This window comes from Nannospalax galili, unplaced genomic scaffold, assembly GCF_000622305.1.
Source record: "Nannospalax galili isolate Female #2095 unplaced genomic scaffold, S.galili_v1.0 scaffold717, whole genome shotgun sequence".
Lineage (NCBI taxonomy): Eukaryota > Metazoa > Chordata > Mammalia > Rodentia > Spalacidae > Nannospalax > Nannospalax galili.
The window spans coordinates 1,465,873-1,481,622 of NW_008339763.1; the positions used below are offsets into that span (position 1 = coordinate 1,465,873).

General features: G+C 54.8%; 1 protein-coding gene and 1 non-coding gene across 2 annotated transcripts in view; both read left to right on the forward strand.

Moving 5' to 3' along the window:
- The window catches only part of Mafa (MAF bZIP transcription factor A), a 1,900-nt gene extending 422 nt beyond the window's left edge, over nucleotides 1-1,478 (forward strand). Inside the window, 1 exon segment of the mRNA XM_008834528.2 lies at nucleotides 1-1,478. This exon segment is cut by the window's left edge and continues 23 nt beyond it. Coding sequence (XP_008832750.1) covers nucleotides 1-802 — 802 coding nt within the window. The 3' untranslated portion in view covers nucleotides 803-1,478.
- A 7,539-nt stretch (nucleotides 1,479-9,017) lies between these two features.
- Nucleotides 9,018-9,120, forward strand: LOC115070623. Its single transcript, XR_003849772.1, has one exon. It is a non-coding gene; the product is annotated as a small nucleolar RNA U13 (small nucleolar RNA).
- The last annotated feature ends 6,630 nt before the right edge of the window (nucleotides 9,121-15,750 follow it).

Genomic DNA, 15,750 nt, shown 5'->3' on the forward strand with positions numbered 1-15,750 from the left:
GGGCGCCCCAGGGCCGGCAAGCGGAGGCCCGGGCGCGGTGGGGGGCGCGTCGGGGAAGCCGGGGCTGGAGGATCTGTATTGGATGAGCGGGTACCAGCACCACCTGAACCCAGAGGCGCTCAACCTGACGCCCGAGGACGCGGTGGAGGCGCTCATCGGCAGCGGCCACCACGGCGCGCACCACCCGGCAGCCGCGGCCTACGAGGCCTTCCGGGGCCAGGGTTTCGCGGGCGGCGGCGGCAGCAGCGCGGACGACATGGGCGCCGGCCACCACCACGGCGCGCATCACGCGGCCCACCACCACCACTCCGCCCACCACCATCACCACCACCACCACCACGGTGGCGCGGGCCACCACGGCGGCGGCGCGGGCCACGGCGGCGGCGGCACGGGCCACCACGTGCGCCTGGAGGAGCGCTTCTCCGACGACCAGCTGGTGTCCATGTCGGTGCGCGAGCTGAACCGACAGCTCCGCGGCTTCAGCAAGGAGGAGGTCATCCGGCTGAAACAGAAGCGGCGCACGCTCAAGAACCGCGGCTACGCTCAGTCGTGCCGCTTCAAGCGGGTGCAGCAGCGGCACATTCTGGAGAGCGAGAAGTGCCAGCTCCAGAGCCAGGTGGAGCAGCTGAAGCTGGAGGTGGGGCGTCTGGCCAAGGAGCGGGACCTGTACAAGGAGAAATACGAGAAGTTGGCGGGCCGGGGCGGCCCCGGGGGCGCGGGCGGGGCCGGCTTCCCTCGGGAGCCCTCTCCGCCGCAGGCAGGCCCGGGTGGGGCCAAAGGCACGCCCGACTTCTTCCTGTGAGCGCCGGACCCTGCGCGTCGCAGCCACCGGACGACTTGGCGCCGGCCGCGCGGGCCTCGGCTGGGACTCGGGCCCGGGATCCGGGCGGCCGCAGGTGCCGGGTTCCTCCCGCGTCCGCCGGGCGAAGTCCCGGCTCCTGCGTGGGCGACTCCGAGCTCCCGGGGCCGCCGTCTGTCTGAACGCCGCCGCGGCCCTTCCGCGCGGAGAACCGAGACTCCCGAGGACACCGGGAGCCCTAGCCGGCTCTGCCCTCCTCGCAGCTCTGCCCTCGCCAGCGTCCACTTGTACATACGTCGAGCGCGGGTCTCCGTTCCGACCTCCGAGCCCTCCGCGCTGCCTCCCGCTCCCGGGCAGCCTCCGCGGGGCGCGCCTCTCCGCTGTCCTTTCGGCCCTTCCTTGCCCCTTCTTTTTTACAACTCCTCCTCCCCCTCCCCCCTCCTCCTCATTTTTAGAGCGGTCTTATTTTCGCTACGTTTCTATTTATTTGCTTGGTAATTAGCAAAGAAACCGGGAGGAATCCCCCGATCCCGCGCGCCCTCGGAGATCCGCGAATGCCCGCATGTGCCGCTCGCTCGCCCGCTCCGAGGGCCGCGGCCCTGCCTGCCCTCTCGCCCGCTTGTCCCCCAACCCTGCCCGGCGGTCCCTGTAGGGGAAACCGAGGAACTTACCTGCCATGTCGGTCCTGCTGTACTCGACGGGGGGAGGGGGGACGGGGGAGCCGTGCTCAGCCGGGTGGGGGCTGGCCCGGATCCGCGCTGCTATATCTCTATGCACCAGATCGTATTTATGACTCCTGGGGAAATATATCTTATTTTAAACTTCCAGAGAAGTGAGAGAGAAAAAAAATGTAACGCACAGTATTTCTAAAAGAAAACTAATTTAAAGAGGAGGCTTAGGCCTGAACCTCCTGGCATGGGCGGGTAGAAACGTGTTTCTATTTCATTTAAATTGTGTTTCGTTTGTGGAATCTTTTTAAAGTTTGGTCGCTTTGGGGACTAGTTGGGAGAGGCTGGGCGGTGAGTGCTCCGCGCTCCGAGCTGGGTGCCACCTCGCAGGGGCCTGGTCCCCGGGTGCGGGTGCGCTGGGGCCCCTTCCGTCCTTCGAAACTCCCACACCCGGCTCCTGCTGAGCCTTCTGAGCCGGACACTAGCCAACTCGTTTAAAGTTTTGTTGTGTTGTTTTTTGTTGTGTTCTTTTTCATTTGCTATAAAACTGAGGAAAGGAAAAAAAAACATACAAAAACAAAATAAATCTGTTTAGATCCAAAAATCACTGGGACCTGGCTGGTGTGTCTGTGGTTTGCTTTTTTTTTTTTTTTTTTTTCTTATAAGTTCCCCTGGAATAGAAAAATACAAGTCCCTGAACTGGGCTTTGTCAGAGCTCTGGGTGACCAGGAATGGTGAGGGTGGGGAGAAACTGACCAGGTGGTAAACAAGACAGCTTGGGGTGGCCAGCCCTCCAGGAGCCTGGGCTTCCCAAGCCAAGCCAGCGCAGAGGCGGGAGCGTCCTTGACTCCAAGTGTACCGGTGGCAGCGTGGCAGGAGCTATCCCAGCAATTCTTGCCAGCTGTTCCTCCCAGGTGACCCAAACCCAGCTAGGGATTAAAGCAACCCCAAGAACCTTACCCTACAGAGTTCTGGGCAACTACAGGACCTTTAGTTGATGGCTCCCTCCAGTCACCATGAGAAGGGAATCAGTAAATGGCCATGGTTTGTGAATTCAGAGATGGCACTCTCCAAAATGGAGCTTCCAGAATGCTTCTCACGCTGAGCGATGCTTTTCCTGGCAGGAAAGTCCTAGGCGTCACACCAGCTGCCAAAATGCTGCAGCCTTGAGAATCACCCAGAAAGGCAGGCCACCCCTGCCTCTACTCCCTTTGCTTTAGAATGAGACTGGAGGGAGACTTTGTGGGGCCCTTCGGGACCCTGGGCAGGAGCAGTGAGGCAGCCTCTGCTGAAGGAAATGCTGTGGAGAGGGAGGAACCCGCACTGGAGTTGAGTTAAAGGGACTGATTCCAATTCAGTGTGGAGAGACCTGCAAGGCCAGCCTTGTTAAGGAGGGTTGTAGAAGTCATCTCCTCAAGAAGGGGCCACAGTCAGGGCGTGGCGGCGCAGGCCTTTAACCCTAGCTCTCAGGAGGCAGAGACAGGCGAATCTCTTTGAGTTCACGGCCAGCCTGTTCTATATAGTGAGTCCCAGGCCAGCTGGGGCTACAGGGAGACCCTGTCTCAAAAAGACAAAGGGGGGGGGGCAAGAGGGAAACGTCAGGCAAAACACACAAGACACTGCTTTCCCACCACTTCAGAAGTGGCCCTCCCAGAGCCATCCTCTGTTGGAGAAAGTTCAGGACAGACCCCTAGTGGCCAGCTCGGGACTTCTTTGGGGTAGGGGTGGCAGCAGCTGTGGCCATCCCCACCCCAAGCATGCGGTCTCTCAGAGGCCAGTACTCCAGGACCTGCACTGTCCTCTTTGGGTCCCTTATGTTCTGCTGTAGTGTTGAGTGTGGTACCCAGGAGCCTCAGGATGCTAGTGAGCTTGGGGTTTCTCCATGGCCTGGGGAGGGGGGTGTTCATGAGGGACTAGACCTGATTTTACTTTCCCTTTCTTCCCTTCCTCTCCCTCTCTCCATCCTCTGTCTGGGTTTCCTCTAGGACCAAGTGGGGCAGACAAAGATGGTTCTTTCTACATCTTTTTCAAGGGAAAGTTCCTTTGACTCCCCTTGCCCTGTGCAGTGAGGGTTGCAGCTCCTGGGCTGAGAGCACCAGGTGGCAACTGCTGGATATTCTTACAAACAAATCTCCTGGGAAAGGGCTCACTCTTTCTCAGGAGGCCTAAGTGTGTCCTCCTGTGCCTAGTTGGGGATGAGGGGTGAGGATAGGAGGATTTCAGCAGCCTGAGGGTAGGCAACTGTGAGTTTCTGGCTAGGTTGGGGTGACTGTCAGGGACTTTGCAGATGGTACCCAGTGTGTGTGTGTGTGTGTGTGTGTGTGTGTGTGTGTGTGTGTGTCCATTTGCAGATGTGCATGGCTGTATCAGGTATCAGCCAGGACCCACCTGGATAACAGAAACTGAAGGGCCACAGTCTGGGCTGCAGGATTAGCCTCCACGCAATTCCTTGCACTGTTCACCCAGTTCCTCACCTGCCCCTCAGATGCTCTAAGTGGGCAGTGTCTCCTGAGCCTGAGTATCAGAGGTTGGATCTCCTGCCCCCTCACACCTGCCATTCTGGTCCAAGGACAGTGTATGGGGTAGGGGATATCTTGCTGCTGAGGCTGCCTGGAGTTCATAAGATCAGCTCAGCCCAAACCCAGAGCCCACACCCATGCAACCCTTTACATGCTTCTACTTCAGGCCTCCTGAGAACTAGTGGGGACTGAAATGACGGACAACAGAACTAACAAGAGAGGCCATGGGTGGTCACTATACCCCCTATGCACCCCCAGGAGGAAGGAAGTTTTGAGGTTGCATGTCGAAGGTGGCCAAGGATGCACCCGCTCTGCAGATAAGGGGGACCAGGAAGTCCTACAGGAAAGCTACGTCTCCACCCCTCCCCCCAGCTCTCCAGAGTTCATGGTCTCCTTCCTAGAGGTAAGGGCAGCAGTCTTTTCAAGTGGGAGGGAGAGGCTAAGGGAGGATGTGAGAGAGTGGGCCTGGAGAAAGACTGGACACATTTCTACACTCACCTGTTCTGTCCCCCTGGGCAGCAGAGCTTGGACAGGGTGTGTCTACACACCCTCAGGCATGCCTGACATCACCTCCTCCTGGGGAATCCACTGGTGCTGAAGGCAGGCAGGTCCTTGTACCAGCCACCCAGCTTAGAAAAGTGAACCCAGCTGAGACCATGCCAGACCCCCAACTCATCATTCTGCCCCGCATCACCATCACCCAGGGTTCTGGCTGGGCCTGTTCTTGTGGTCTGGAAAGAACTCAACGCAGCATGAATTGCAGCGGGCTATGAACCGTACAGAAAAGTGTGAAAACCTGGATCCAGGAGCCTTGTTACACTGCAACTAGCAAGTTCCTGGCAGCCCATTTCTGAGCCCAGAGCTTGCTGGGTATTGAGAGCCCCACCTCTCCTGCAGTCCATGCCCTCCCCACTCCTCTAGAGGTTCCCTCTCCTGCACTCTGAAGGCCAGCAGCCCCTCCCTGGCTCCTATTTATAGCTGGCTCTAAGGTTGGGGCAGGACAAGACCCCGGTGTCCTCTTCCCCAGTGCCGCACAAAGAGAGCACACAATGCTATGTGCACACAGAGACACCAACCCAGCACATATGGACACGTGCCTGCATATATCCACATGCACACACGGACACCTCCGTCCTAGCTAATACACCGGGCTGACTACATCAAGGGCAAGGATTCTCGGGTACATGCCACACCGACAGACATAGGCCTATGGGCTTCACACAGACACACCTGGTGTGGAGCGGTGGAGGCATAGGTTTTGTGTTTGCTAGCTCCACAGTGCCAGGTCCTGTCCATGTAGCTGCTGTGGCTCTAACACTGGCCACTCTCAAGCTGCTGTCTTCAGTCAGTGCTCTGTTTGGGTCAGTTCAACCCGCCCTGCCCAGGCTGGAGGTCTGACTATAAAACCATCCTCACTTGCAAAGACCCTCCCCACCTGCACTGATGAGCCTTGGTGCCATCAGTGAGGGCTCAATGCCTTTTCAGACAGAGGATTCGCCCCTGCTAGAGCTGAACCAAGTGTACCCCCAAGTGTGGGGTACAAGGACCAGCCTCCCTTGGCTGGGAACATCATCAACTAGCCCAGAAAGTGTCTCTCACAATGGCTTGGGGTGCAAGGAAGAAGCTGGCTGTGCCCCAAGCTAGGGGGTCTCCTCATCAGTCAGCTGTTCTGGAAAGAAGTGTGGGAACTTTGAGCTCATCAGAAAGCAACAGGGAGGGGAACCAGTCGTCAGGATCCACAAGACTCCTCTCGCCCAGCCCCTGCCCGTGCTACTCTGCCCAGCCCTGTCCTGGGCCCAGCTGCCTGGTCAGCAGTTCCTGAGGCCACAGAGTCAGGCCAGAGGCCAGCGAGGCCCCGTCTGTGTGCAGGGACTGGGTCTCTCCTACCTTGCTCTTCCAGGTTCAAGCCTCAGTCCAGGCCTAGACCCCACAGTGACTGTGGCCACAATCCCCCTGCCCCTGCCTCCTGGGAGGAATGGTCTGGGGAAAAAAAGCAAAACAAAACCCGAGAGGTCCTGTAGAGGGGAGGATTCATTTATCTGAGCACTGATTAAGCACCTACTGTGTGCTACGGTTCTTCTAGGAGGTGGAGATATCGTTCTGAACATGACACAGCCCAGCCAGAGGTGAGAGGCGAGGGTCTCGTTCCTCAGAGGCAGCTGGTGCGGGGGAATGCAGGCTGGGCGGAGTTTGGGAGAGAGAGGGTGCCAGCTGGTGCTGGGCCAGGGAGCGAGAACTCCTCCGATTGGGTAGCCCAAGGAAGAGCTTCCCCCGCAGAAGGAACTGGGGCCGGGGGCAGAAGAAAATCCGGGGTGGGGGAGTGCAAGTTATGGGGAGGATGTCTCACAGTAACAAATGATAGTGTGACACCCTGCAGAGCCTCTGCAGGGCCCAGAGCAGCAGGAGGGGCAGGGGACACTGTTTGAGTGACCCGGGGGAGGAAAAGTGCTGACTTCCTGGAAAAGGCTTGGGTGGGCAGGGGGATGCAGCTGAGCCTCAGTCAGAGGGTCTTGTGGTGGAGAGCGAGGGCTCCCGTCTGTGCCCCAAGGATTCTCTAGTGAGAGATGTGTAAAGCCAAAGTATCATCCTTGCCACTAGGCTGCAGGAAGCAGCCCAAGGCAGTGGGTGCAGAGACTGGAGGGGACAGTGCCAAGCAGGAAAGGCAGGTCAGGACCCACGAGGTTGAAGAAGCTTCGGGTGTCTGGGGCAGAGGCTCGGTGGGAAGATGGGAGGGTGAGATCCTCGGTCCACATGAGGAGGGGGACACGCCCCACACGGTCAGACCTGCCGGGTACACGCACCACACTCTGGCCCAGAGCTCAGCCCTGCGCAGCGGAGGCGGAGTAATTTGCGACTGGCGGGCTCAGCGCCTGCCTAATTCGCAGCGACACTGCTCAGCTGCTGAGGGCCTGAGCTGTCACAGCCAATTAGCCCCGGGCCGGGGAGGAGCGTGTTGGGGGCGGGGTGTGGGAACCTGCAACCGACGGGAGCCGGAGATGCTTCTCAGCTTCTCTGCCGTGAAGTCATCAACTGAAGGCCCCACCCAACCCTGGAATGCCAGCCTGTCCCCTCTGCCCACCTCAAGCTTTGGGCCTCCTGCTGTCCCCCTCGGACCTGGCACTTGCTTCCACCTTCGTGCTCGCTGCTGGGGCTCTAGGACCCCTTGCCCACTGACACCAGGGTCTGCTGTCCTTAAGACAATTGTGATAAGTTCCAGCCTGGAGGCCATTCCTCCCCACGCTCAGGCTTCACCTCACCAGACAGAGCCAAGGGACTCCTCTGCCACCCATCAGTCTCACCCTGCAGCCTGCCCTACCTCCTCACAGCCTGGTGCTAGCTCGGAGATGAGCCGGAGACCCGGCAGGAGTCTGTGTGTCAGACCCACAAGACCTGCTAGACTCCTGGAGTGAGTGACCCTGGGGTGGCAGTCCCCTACTCTACAGAGGGTGTTGAGGCTTGGAGGGGCTGAGTGCTACCCAATGCCACATACCTAGCAGGCTGCCTGGGCAGCTGCCAAGCTCTCTCTAGGGGCCCCTCTTGGTGGCACTGCAACCTCAGACCACACCCCGGCTTCTCCAGATTCCCCAGCCAGCCCTCTTTAACCTGAGGGCTTTTCTTCCCGGATGGAGGCCAACCATGGCTCCCAGGACCCGAAAGGGCAGGCCATCTTTGCAACTGGGCAGCTGAGAGCTGTGCCCGCCGTCCTTCCCACTCATTGCCCTGACTGTTGCCCTGGCTCTGCCTGACTGGCACTTCCTACCCCGCTGCATTTCAAGGAAGGGCTGTGCTTTGCCAGGGTGGGGTGTGACTGACTTCGGCTGTGTGTGGGGAGGACGCACTTGCAGACTTGTGTCTCATGCGTCTGGGTGTGTGAGACGCTGGCTGGGTTGCCCGAGGACCTGGAACGCAGCAGCCTCTTTGAGACCTGTTACTCCAGGGTGGAAGGTGTGAGCGCAGCACCCAAAATGTGGCTCAGCTCTAGAGGGACAGAATGCAAACCCAGTGAACCGGACTGCGGAGGGCTGCTGTGACACAGGGGGAGGAGAAGAAAAGCTGGGAGAGAGAGGATGGGGGGAGGAAAATTAAGGAAGGGTAAGAGCAGGAGAGGACTGGAAGGAAGGAAGGGAGAGAGGGGCATTGGCCCTGGGGGGAAAGAGGAGGGGGGAGGGGAAGGAGAAGCAGAGGGGAAAGAGGGGAGGAGACAGAGGATGAGAGGGGGCAGGAGGGAGGGACCAGTGGGAAGAAGGGAAGGGAGGAGAAGGAGAAGGGGAGGGGGGAGGGGGAGAGGAAGGGTGGGGAGAGGGACACAGGGAGGGGCACGGAAGGGAGGGGACAGGGGAGGGAGAGGGGACAGGGGAGGATCAGGGAAGGGAAGGGAGAGGGGAGGGAACTCCTATGTGGCCTCCATCTTACAGACATCTGCCTACCTCTGCCCCCTGAGTGCTGGGATTAAAGTTGTGTACTACCATATCTAGTAACACATCTATTTTTTTTTTCTGATCTTTTTGAGATAGGGCTCCCTGTAGCCCCAGCTGGCCTGGTATTCACTACATAGACCAGGCTGGGCTTGAACTCACAGAGATCTGCCTGCCTCTGCTTCCAGAGTGCTGGGACAAAAGGCTTGCACCACCACACCTGACCACACCCCTATTTTTTAAAATATTTTTAAAATAATTTTTATTTTTATGTTATGTGTTTGAGTGTATTGCCTGCATGTATGTGAGTGCACCCATGTTGTGCAATGCTGCAGAGGTCAGAAGAGAGCTTTAGATTCCCCTGGAACTGGAGTGGAGGACGGTTTGTAGCCGCCATATGGGTGCTGGGAATCAAACCCAGGTCCTCTGCAAGAGCAGTCAGTGCTCTTAACCACTGAGCCATCTCTCCAGTCCCCAACACCCCTATTTTTTTTCCCCAGAGTTGAGGACCGAACCCTGGGCCTTGCACTTGCTGGGCAAGCACTCTACCACTGTGCTAAATCCCCAACCCTGACACCCCTATTTAAAAAAAAAAATCAAATATAATAAAAGATTGATCCTTTTGTGGTTCCTAAGCATGATGATTGGGTGTTCACACACATGCGTGACATGTGCCACCCTCAAACCTTGTTACGCACCGGCACATTACCCTTCTGATGTGAAAAAAAAATATGTATATATACATATATGTGTGTGTGTGTGTGTGTGTGTGTGTGTGTGTGTGATTTAAAATGAAAGCAGGCGGTCTCCTGCCTACCCTTGATGCCTGCTCAGCAAGACAACAGCTCCTGAGTCTTTAATGCTGTTCTTCTAGACTGAACCTCCGACCCCTCCAAGGGAAGGCTTAGTATTCTTTGTTTGTTGAGACACAGTCTCACTAAGCAGACCAGGCTGGCCTCACACTGGAAACCCTCCTGTCTGTGCCTCCTGAGTACTGGGATTGCAGGCGTGTGCCACCATCCCCAGCACAACTATTCTTCATCTGGTGTCCACAGACATTGTACACTGATTCAAAGATAGATTTTAAAAAAGGTTGTTTTTTTTTTTTTTTTTTTTGGTCTTTTTGAGACAGGATCTCCCTGTAGCCCCAGCTGGCCTGGAACTCACTATGTAGACCAGGCTGGCCTCGAACTCACAGAGATCCACCTGCCTCTGCCTCCCATGTGCTGGGACTAAAGGCGTGCGTCACCACACCTGGCCCCGTATCTTTTTCTGTTCTCCATGGGCACTAGGCATGTACATACTTAGATTCAGACAAAACACTCATTTACATAAAATGAAAATAAGCAGAGTCGAGCAGTAGAAGCATGCTGGGCCCATAAAATAAACATAAATAAACCTTTAAAAAACATCTTGAGGGCTGAAGAGATGGCTCAGTGGTTAAGAACACTTGCTGTTCTTCCAGAGGATCCCGGTTCAATTCCCAGGACCCACATGAGGCTAACAACTATCTGTAACTCCAGTTCCAGGGGATCTAACACCCTCTTATGGCCTCAGCAGGGCACTCCACACACGGTGCACTTACATACACGTAGGAAAAACACTCACATACATAAAATGTTAAAAATAATAAATAGGCGAGGCTGGAGAGATGGCTCAATGGTTAAGAACACTGACTGTTCTTGCAGAAGACCCGGGTTCGAATCCCAGCACCCACATGGCAGCTAACAACTGTCCATAACTCCAGTTCTGGGGATCCAACAGCCTCTTCTGTCCTCCACAGGCATCGCACGACACGAGTGCACTTACCTACATGCAGGCAATGCACGCATACACATAAAATAAAAAAAATAATTTTTTTTTAAGAAAAAGCAAACAGCCAGGCATGGTGTCGCACGCCTTTCATCCCAGCACTTGGGAGGCAGAGGCAGGTGGATCTCTGTGTTCGAGGCTAGCCTGGTCTACATAGTGAGTTCCAGGACAGCTGGGGCTACAGGGAGACCCTGTCTCAAAAAGACCAAAAAAAAAAAAAAAGCAAACAAAAATATCTTGAAATATCTTGAGTTTACATTATAATGACTATATACATTTTGTTCTTGTCCAAATACAGTAACATAGTATAATTAAATACTCTTCCCTGAGCAGCTTCCTGATTTTCCTGGAATTAATAATTACTCCTGGTTTTCCTGTTTGGCTTTTTCTGTGGCTATTATAGATTCTCCTGCATTTTCTATATGCCCTAGAAGTCTCACTTCACACAGTTCCCACACAGAACCTTGTATCAAGTATCCTAGTTAGTGTGTTTTTCCCGGACACTTTCCCAGATGGCTGGTTGCCAGACCTGCCTGTCTCACCTGTATCATCACCTTCTCCTTGGCTGCTTCCTCCTCTTGTGAGAGCACCTTCCAGAGGCTTCCTGAGAACAGTGCTCAAGAGGCAAGTGTTTGGAGACCTACACAATCCAATCATGTCATTATTATCTCCTCACGCCAGGTGATAATTTGGCTGGGTATAGAATTTGCTGTTGGGAGTCCCTTTTTGTCAGCATGTTCAAGGCATTTTGTTTTTGAGCTTCTGTGAGGCTTGGCAAGTCCTTATTGCTAAGCCTTGGTATGCAACTGGATTTTCAAAATATATTTTATTTAATATTTTTATTTTATGTGTATGAGTGTATTGCCTGAATGTGTGTAAGTGTACCCATGTCTTGCAATGCCAGCAGAGGCCATAAAAGGATTTTGGAGTCCCTGGAATTGGAGTTGTGGGCAGTTGTTAGCCACCATGTGGGTGCTGAGAATCGAACCTGGGTCTTCTGCAAGAGTAGCCAGTGCTCTTAACTGTGGAGTCATCTCTCCAACCTCGTGACTGTTTTTTATTTCCTGGAATTTTTTTCCTATTCATTGCACAAGTGACCTAAAGTCCCACAGTGGTGTGCAAAACCTTTCCCCATTGTTACTTGGATTTGGGTGAATCTGTCTGTCTGGAGGCTCATCTTACAGTTCCTGAAGGTTCTAGGTTATTGTCCTGAGTTTAGTCCCCTGCAAAGCCAGTAGGCCCCTGGCACCATCCATGACTAGGGTCCCTTTGGAGACCCTAGGAAGTTGGGCCTCCTGGATCATCCCTACATTTTTGCAAACTTCCTTACTTTTTTGTCTCTCTGCCTTCTAATCTTATTGGTGAGTACATTTTCCCATTAAGCTTTATCTTGTTTAATGACTACATTCTCTCTCTCTCTCTCTCTCTCTCTCTCTCTCCTTTGTTACTCTGAACTTCGTTGACTTTGGGTAGGTTTATGATGTGACCTCACTGGGCCTCAGCTCTGTAATAATAGTGCCACTGACCTCTGGGGTACTCGATGATGAGCACTGGACACACTGGCATCAGTCCAGGTGTTCTCAGGGCCGCATTTCCTGGGCCCCTGCTGCCCTCATACTCCACTCTTCAGGCTCCTTTTCTTAGCCTGATTGGTCTGTTGCACACAGTGGACGTTTATCCTGCCTGCCACCTGCTGGTGGTTAGCTGTCCTACAGTAGTTACAGATGACAGAGTACTGTAGCTCCTCAGAGGGGAGCAGGGGTCTTGTGGGGGTAGGACCTCCCCGACAGGTTTCCAGGCTGTGGTCTGGCAGCTTCTTGGACATCATTGTTGCCAATGGCCAGTTGCAGCCCTGCAACCACATTGCTTTAGGGAGTCTCTCAGAGGAGGCTGTTCTACCCTCTGCCCAGGTCATAGGCTCCTGGTGTCCTGCTGAGAGGTTGGTATAACACTGAATCCAGTTTTTAGTGAAGGCCTGTTTCCTTTAGCAAGCCTGGTTCCAGGTCTCTCCAGGGGCCAGAGGGAGCAAGCCTTGGCATTTTGTCCAGGAGCCCTTAACTCACTGTCCCTCCACTCTCAAGATTTCCTGCTTCCTCTCCAGACACTGCAACCTACTCCGACTCCCTATAGACCACACCTCTCTTCAGATTCTACCGTTTTAGTGGCTTTTGGGAGACTCTAAGGCCTGAGGTCAGGCCTCCATGTCTATTGGATGTCTAGTTCTTGGGATTTGTAGGGCCTCTGGGTGTCACTCCAGGAGCCTGGGACAGGGCTTTCCCAGGGCCTCCTGGGCTCAGGATGTGGGGCTGAGGAATAGGATGCAGCAGCTTCTGGGAGTGAACCCAAGGCAGGCCACCCTCTGTGCCACTCCAGAGCAGCCCTGTGTGCTGGGAAGTTAGGGCAACCATGTGAGGCTGCTGCCACCTCACATCCGCTGTTCCCATTAAGGGACAATGGGGAATAAGCACTTTTCTTTCTTCATTTCCCCCGCTGTCTGCTAATATCATCCTGATGATAATTTCTCTTTAATGGGCTATTTGCAGTAATTATGATACACTGAGTGAGTAATTGTATCTGACTCTGAGCGCCCACTGTGGGCGAGGGAGGTCCACAGGCCTCCACCCTGCTGACTTAGACAGCTCTGCCCTCTGGCCGCCACCATCCCATAGCCCTGACCCTATGCCTTTGTTGAGGTTCTAGGCAATCAGCTCCCCGCTAAGCTAGGGTGGGGCTGCAGCCCTAGGACAGAAATCCTCTAGCTTGGGGCTGCTCCAGGGCCACCATCAGGGCCCTGAGGGACCCTGGTCTTGGATTGTGCCAGGGGCCTCCTGGTTTTCAGGGCGTGCCCTGGTACCCTGTCTGCAGGAACATGTCCCTGCCTTAGTTTAGCTGTACAAAGCACCCGCACTGGCCTCAGATACCATGCAAGAACAAAGTTGAACCCAGGTGAAACTTTCGGTGCAGCAGGGTTATATAGGGCACAAGTAGAGGGACTTTCTCTCTAGGCCTCCATGAAAGGGAGGTGTTCCTGCACCCATTCCCCCCTCACTTGGCTTGGAGACTGGTTCCTGCCCTCACAAGGTTCCTGCCTCTTCTTGCCCTGGGCACTGTCACTGTCTTTGAAAGCCCAGACTGGTCTCTCCAGGTCTTATCACTGACAGGCCACCGGTGATTATGACCTCCCATGGGCCCTCATGCCAGCCCAGGTAGAGCTCAGAGGTCAGGCAGAGTCCCACCACAGGGAGAGGTCACATGGATCTCGTGAGGTACAAGAACCCCAGAGTCCACCAAACCTCTCACCAGGACCCCTAGCCTCCAAACATCCCCCCAGAACACTGGGGCTGTTGAAGACCATGGTTCTGCCTTGCCCTCCCTAGACAAAGGAAAGTCCTTGACATTCTGGGGCTGTGCTCAAGACACAGACTTCTAGAGTCCCCGAGGAAGCCTCTAGGCAGAGCCCTGTAGGGGAAGATGGGCTGCAATGGTACCATTCGCAGCCTGAGCTGCACAGTCCCAAGTGTCCCTCACCTCTACCACCACCATAACCACCACCATCACCATGACCATCATCAGTCACCACCACCACCACCACTGTCACTACCATCACATGACCATCATCAATCACCACCACCATCACCACCATCACCATTATGACCACTAGTATCATCACCACTATTACCACCACCCCCCTCACCATGACCATCATCAATTACCACCACCATCACCACCATCACTACCATTACCATTACGACCACGAGTATCATCACCACCACCAACACCATCATTACCACCACCACCACCACCACCATCACCACTATGACCACTATTCCCATTAACACTGTCACCACCATCACCATCACCACCACCACCATCATCATCACCATCATCAGTGGATCTCACTCACTACAAGGGGGGGGGGGCTCAGATTAATATGATGCAGCAACTCTGGCCCCAGAGGCAGCTTCCTGCTTACTTTTCTGTGGGAATGAAGAGTTGACATCCAGCTTTTCTCAGAAAATGTATTCTCTAATTGCATCACAAAACTAGCAAGGCCTAGATCACACCAGGCACTGAGGTGAAATGTGAGGGTCATGGTGGTGGTTGTGATGGCAAAGATGGAAGCACCATGTGACTGTGTCTCTACAGGCTCATGTGTTAGAAGCTTGGTTCCAAGCAGAACTCTGTGAAGATGTGGGACCTTATGAAGTGGGGTGTAGTGGGTGGTCCTCAGGTCATGGGGGCTGGGGGCTGCCCTAGGCAGAAGAGAGGCTCAAAGAGTAGGCGAGAGCTTGGGATGGGATCCCAGTTCTCTCTCTCTCTCTCTCTCTCTCTCTCCCTCTCTCTCTCTCTCTCTCTCTCTCAAGTCGAGGGGCTGCTTCTCACTGTCTGTCCTCCTCCATCTGCCCTGCCAGTCCAATGGGCTGCAATGACAGCTCTCCTCATGAGCCCGTTCTGGTCAATAACCCTCAGTTCCTGGCGGGGGCTGACGGCAGTGCCCCTTCTGTCATAATTAAGCTCATGAAGCCTAATTAATTGAGTGGTCAGGATACTAATTATCATCTTTATTGAGATTGGAGGAGGGTGAAGGGCAACCTTGGCACTGAGCACCCCCTGCCTGCCAGTTTTGCTCCTGCAGACCCCAGAAGGGACCCTGGAGCAGCTTCAGCCTGCATCAGCCCTTAGCACCCCACCCCCAGAGCCTCACCCTCATCCTGGAGCTGTTCTCTGTGCTCCTTCACGACTCAGGTTCTGGCCCTCAGCCATATCTTCTCTGGTTCTATTTATTATTTATTATTAATTAATTTATTTATTTATTTTTATTATGTGTATGAGTGTTATGCCTACATGTGTGTAAATGCACCTGTCATGCAGTGCCCTTGGAGGACAGAAGAAGGCATCAGATCCCTTAGAACTGGAGTTATGGACAGCTGTTAGTGGCCATGTGGGTGTTGGGATTCAAACCCAGGTCTTTGGCAAGACATCCAGTGCTCTTAACTGTTAACTCATCTCCCCAGTCCCTTCCCCTGGTTCTCAGTCATCACACCCACTTGTGCCTCCCTGCTGGCTGCTCCGCCTCCACAGCTCCTCTGTCGCACCCTGGGACCAGGTCTTTCCCTATCCTCATGCTCAGTATCCTTGTCCACAGTAGGCCTATGAGCACATCTAATGAAGGAGTTCTCCATTTCCCTCCACCCCGCTCTGCCTCCCGCCTTACTCCTTTCCCTTTCCCCTCTGGAGACCCCACAGATGGCATCCTGGATCCTGTGTTAGGGCCTTTCACAGAGCCCTCACCCCATCTGGACCTGTGCTTCCCCTCCAGGTAGCCACAGACCCAGGGAGTGACCTGGACACAGTGGCCATCTGGTGACAGTGGCCTCACACTGTGGAAGTCCACTAAGCATCCTCTCCTCAACAGGTTCCAGGGGTTATCAGAGGGGCTGAGGAGCAGGAAGACAGGGTTGGTGAGGCTGGAGGGTGGGGTGGGTTCAGAGCTGTCCCTCCATTTTCATACAACCCACAAGTCCTGGGCTTCCTCT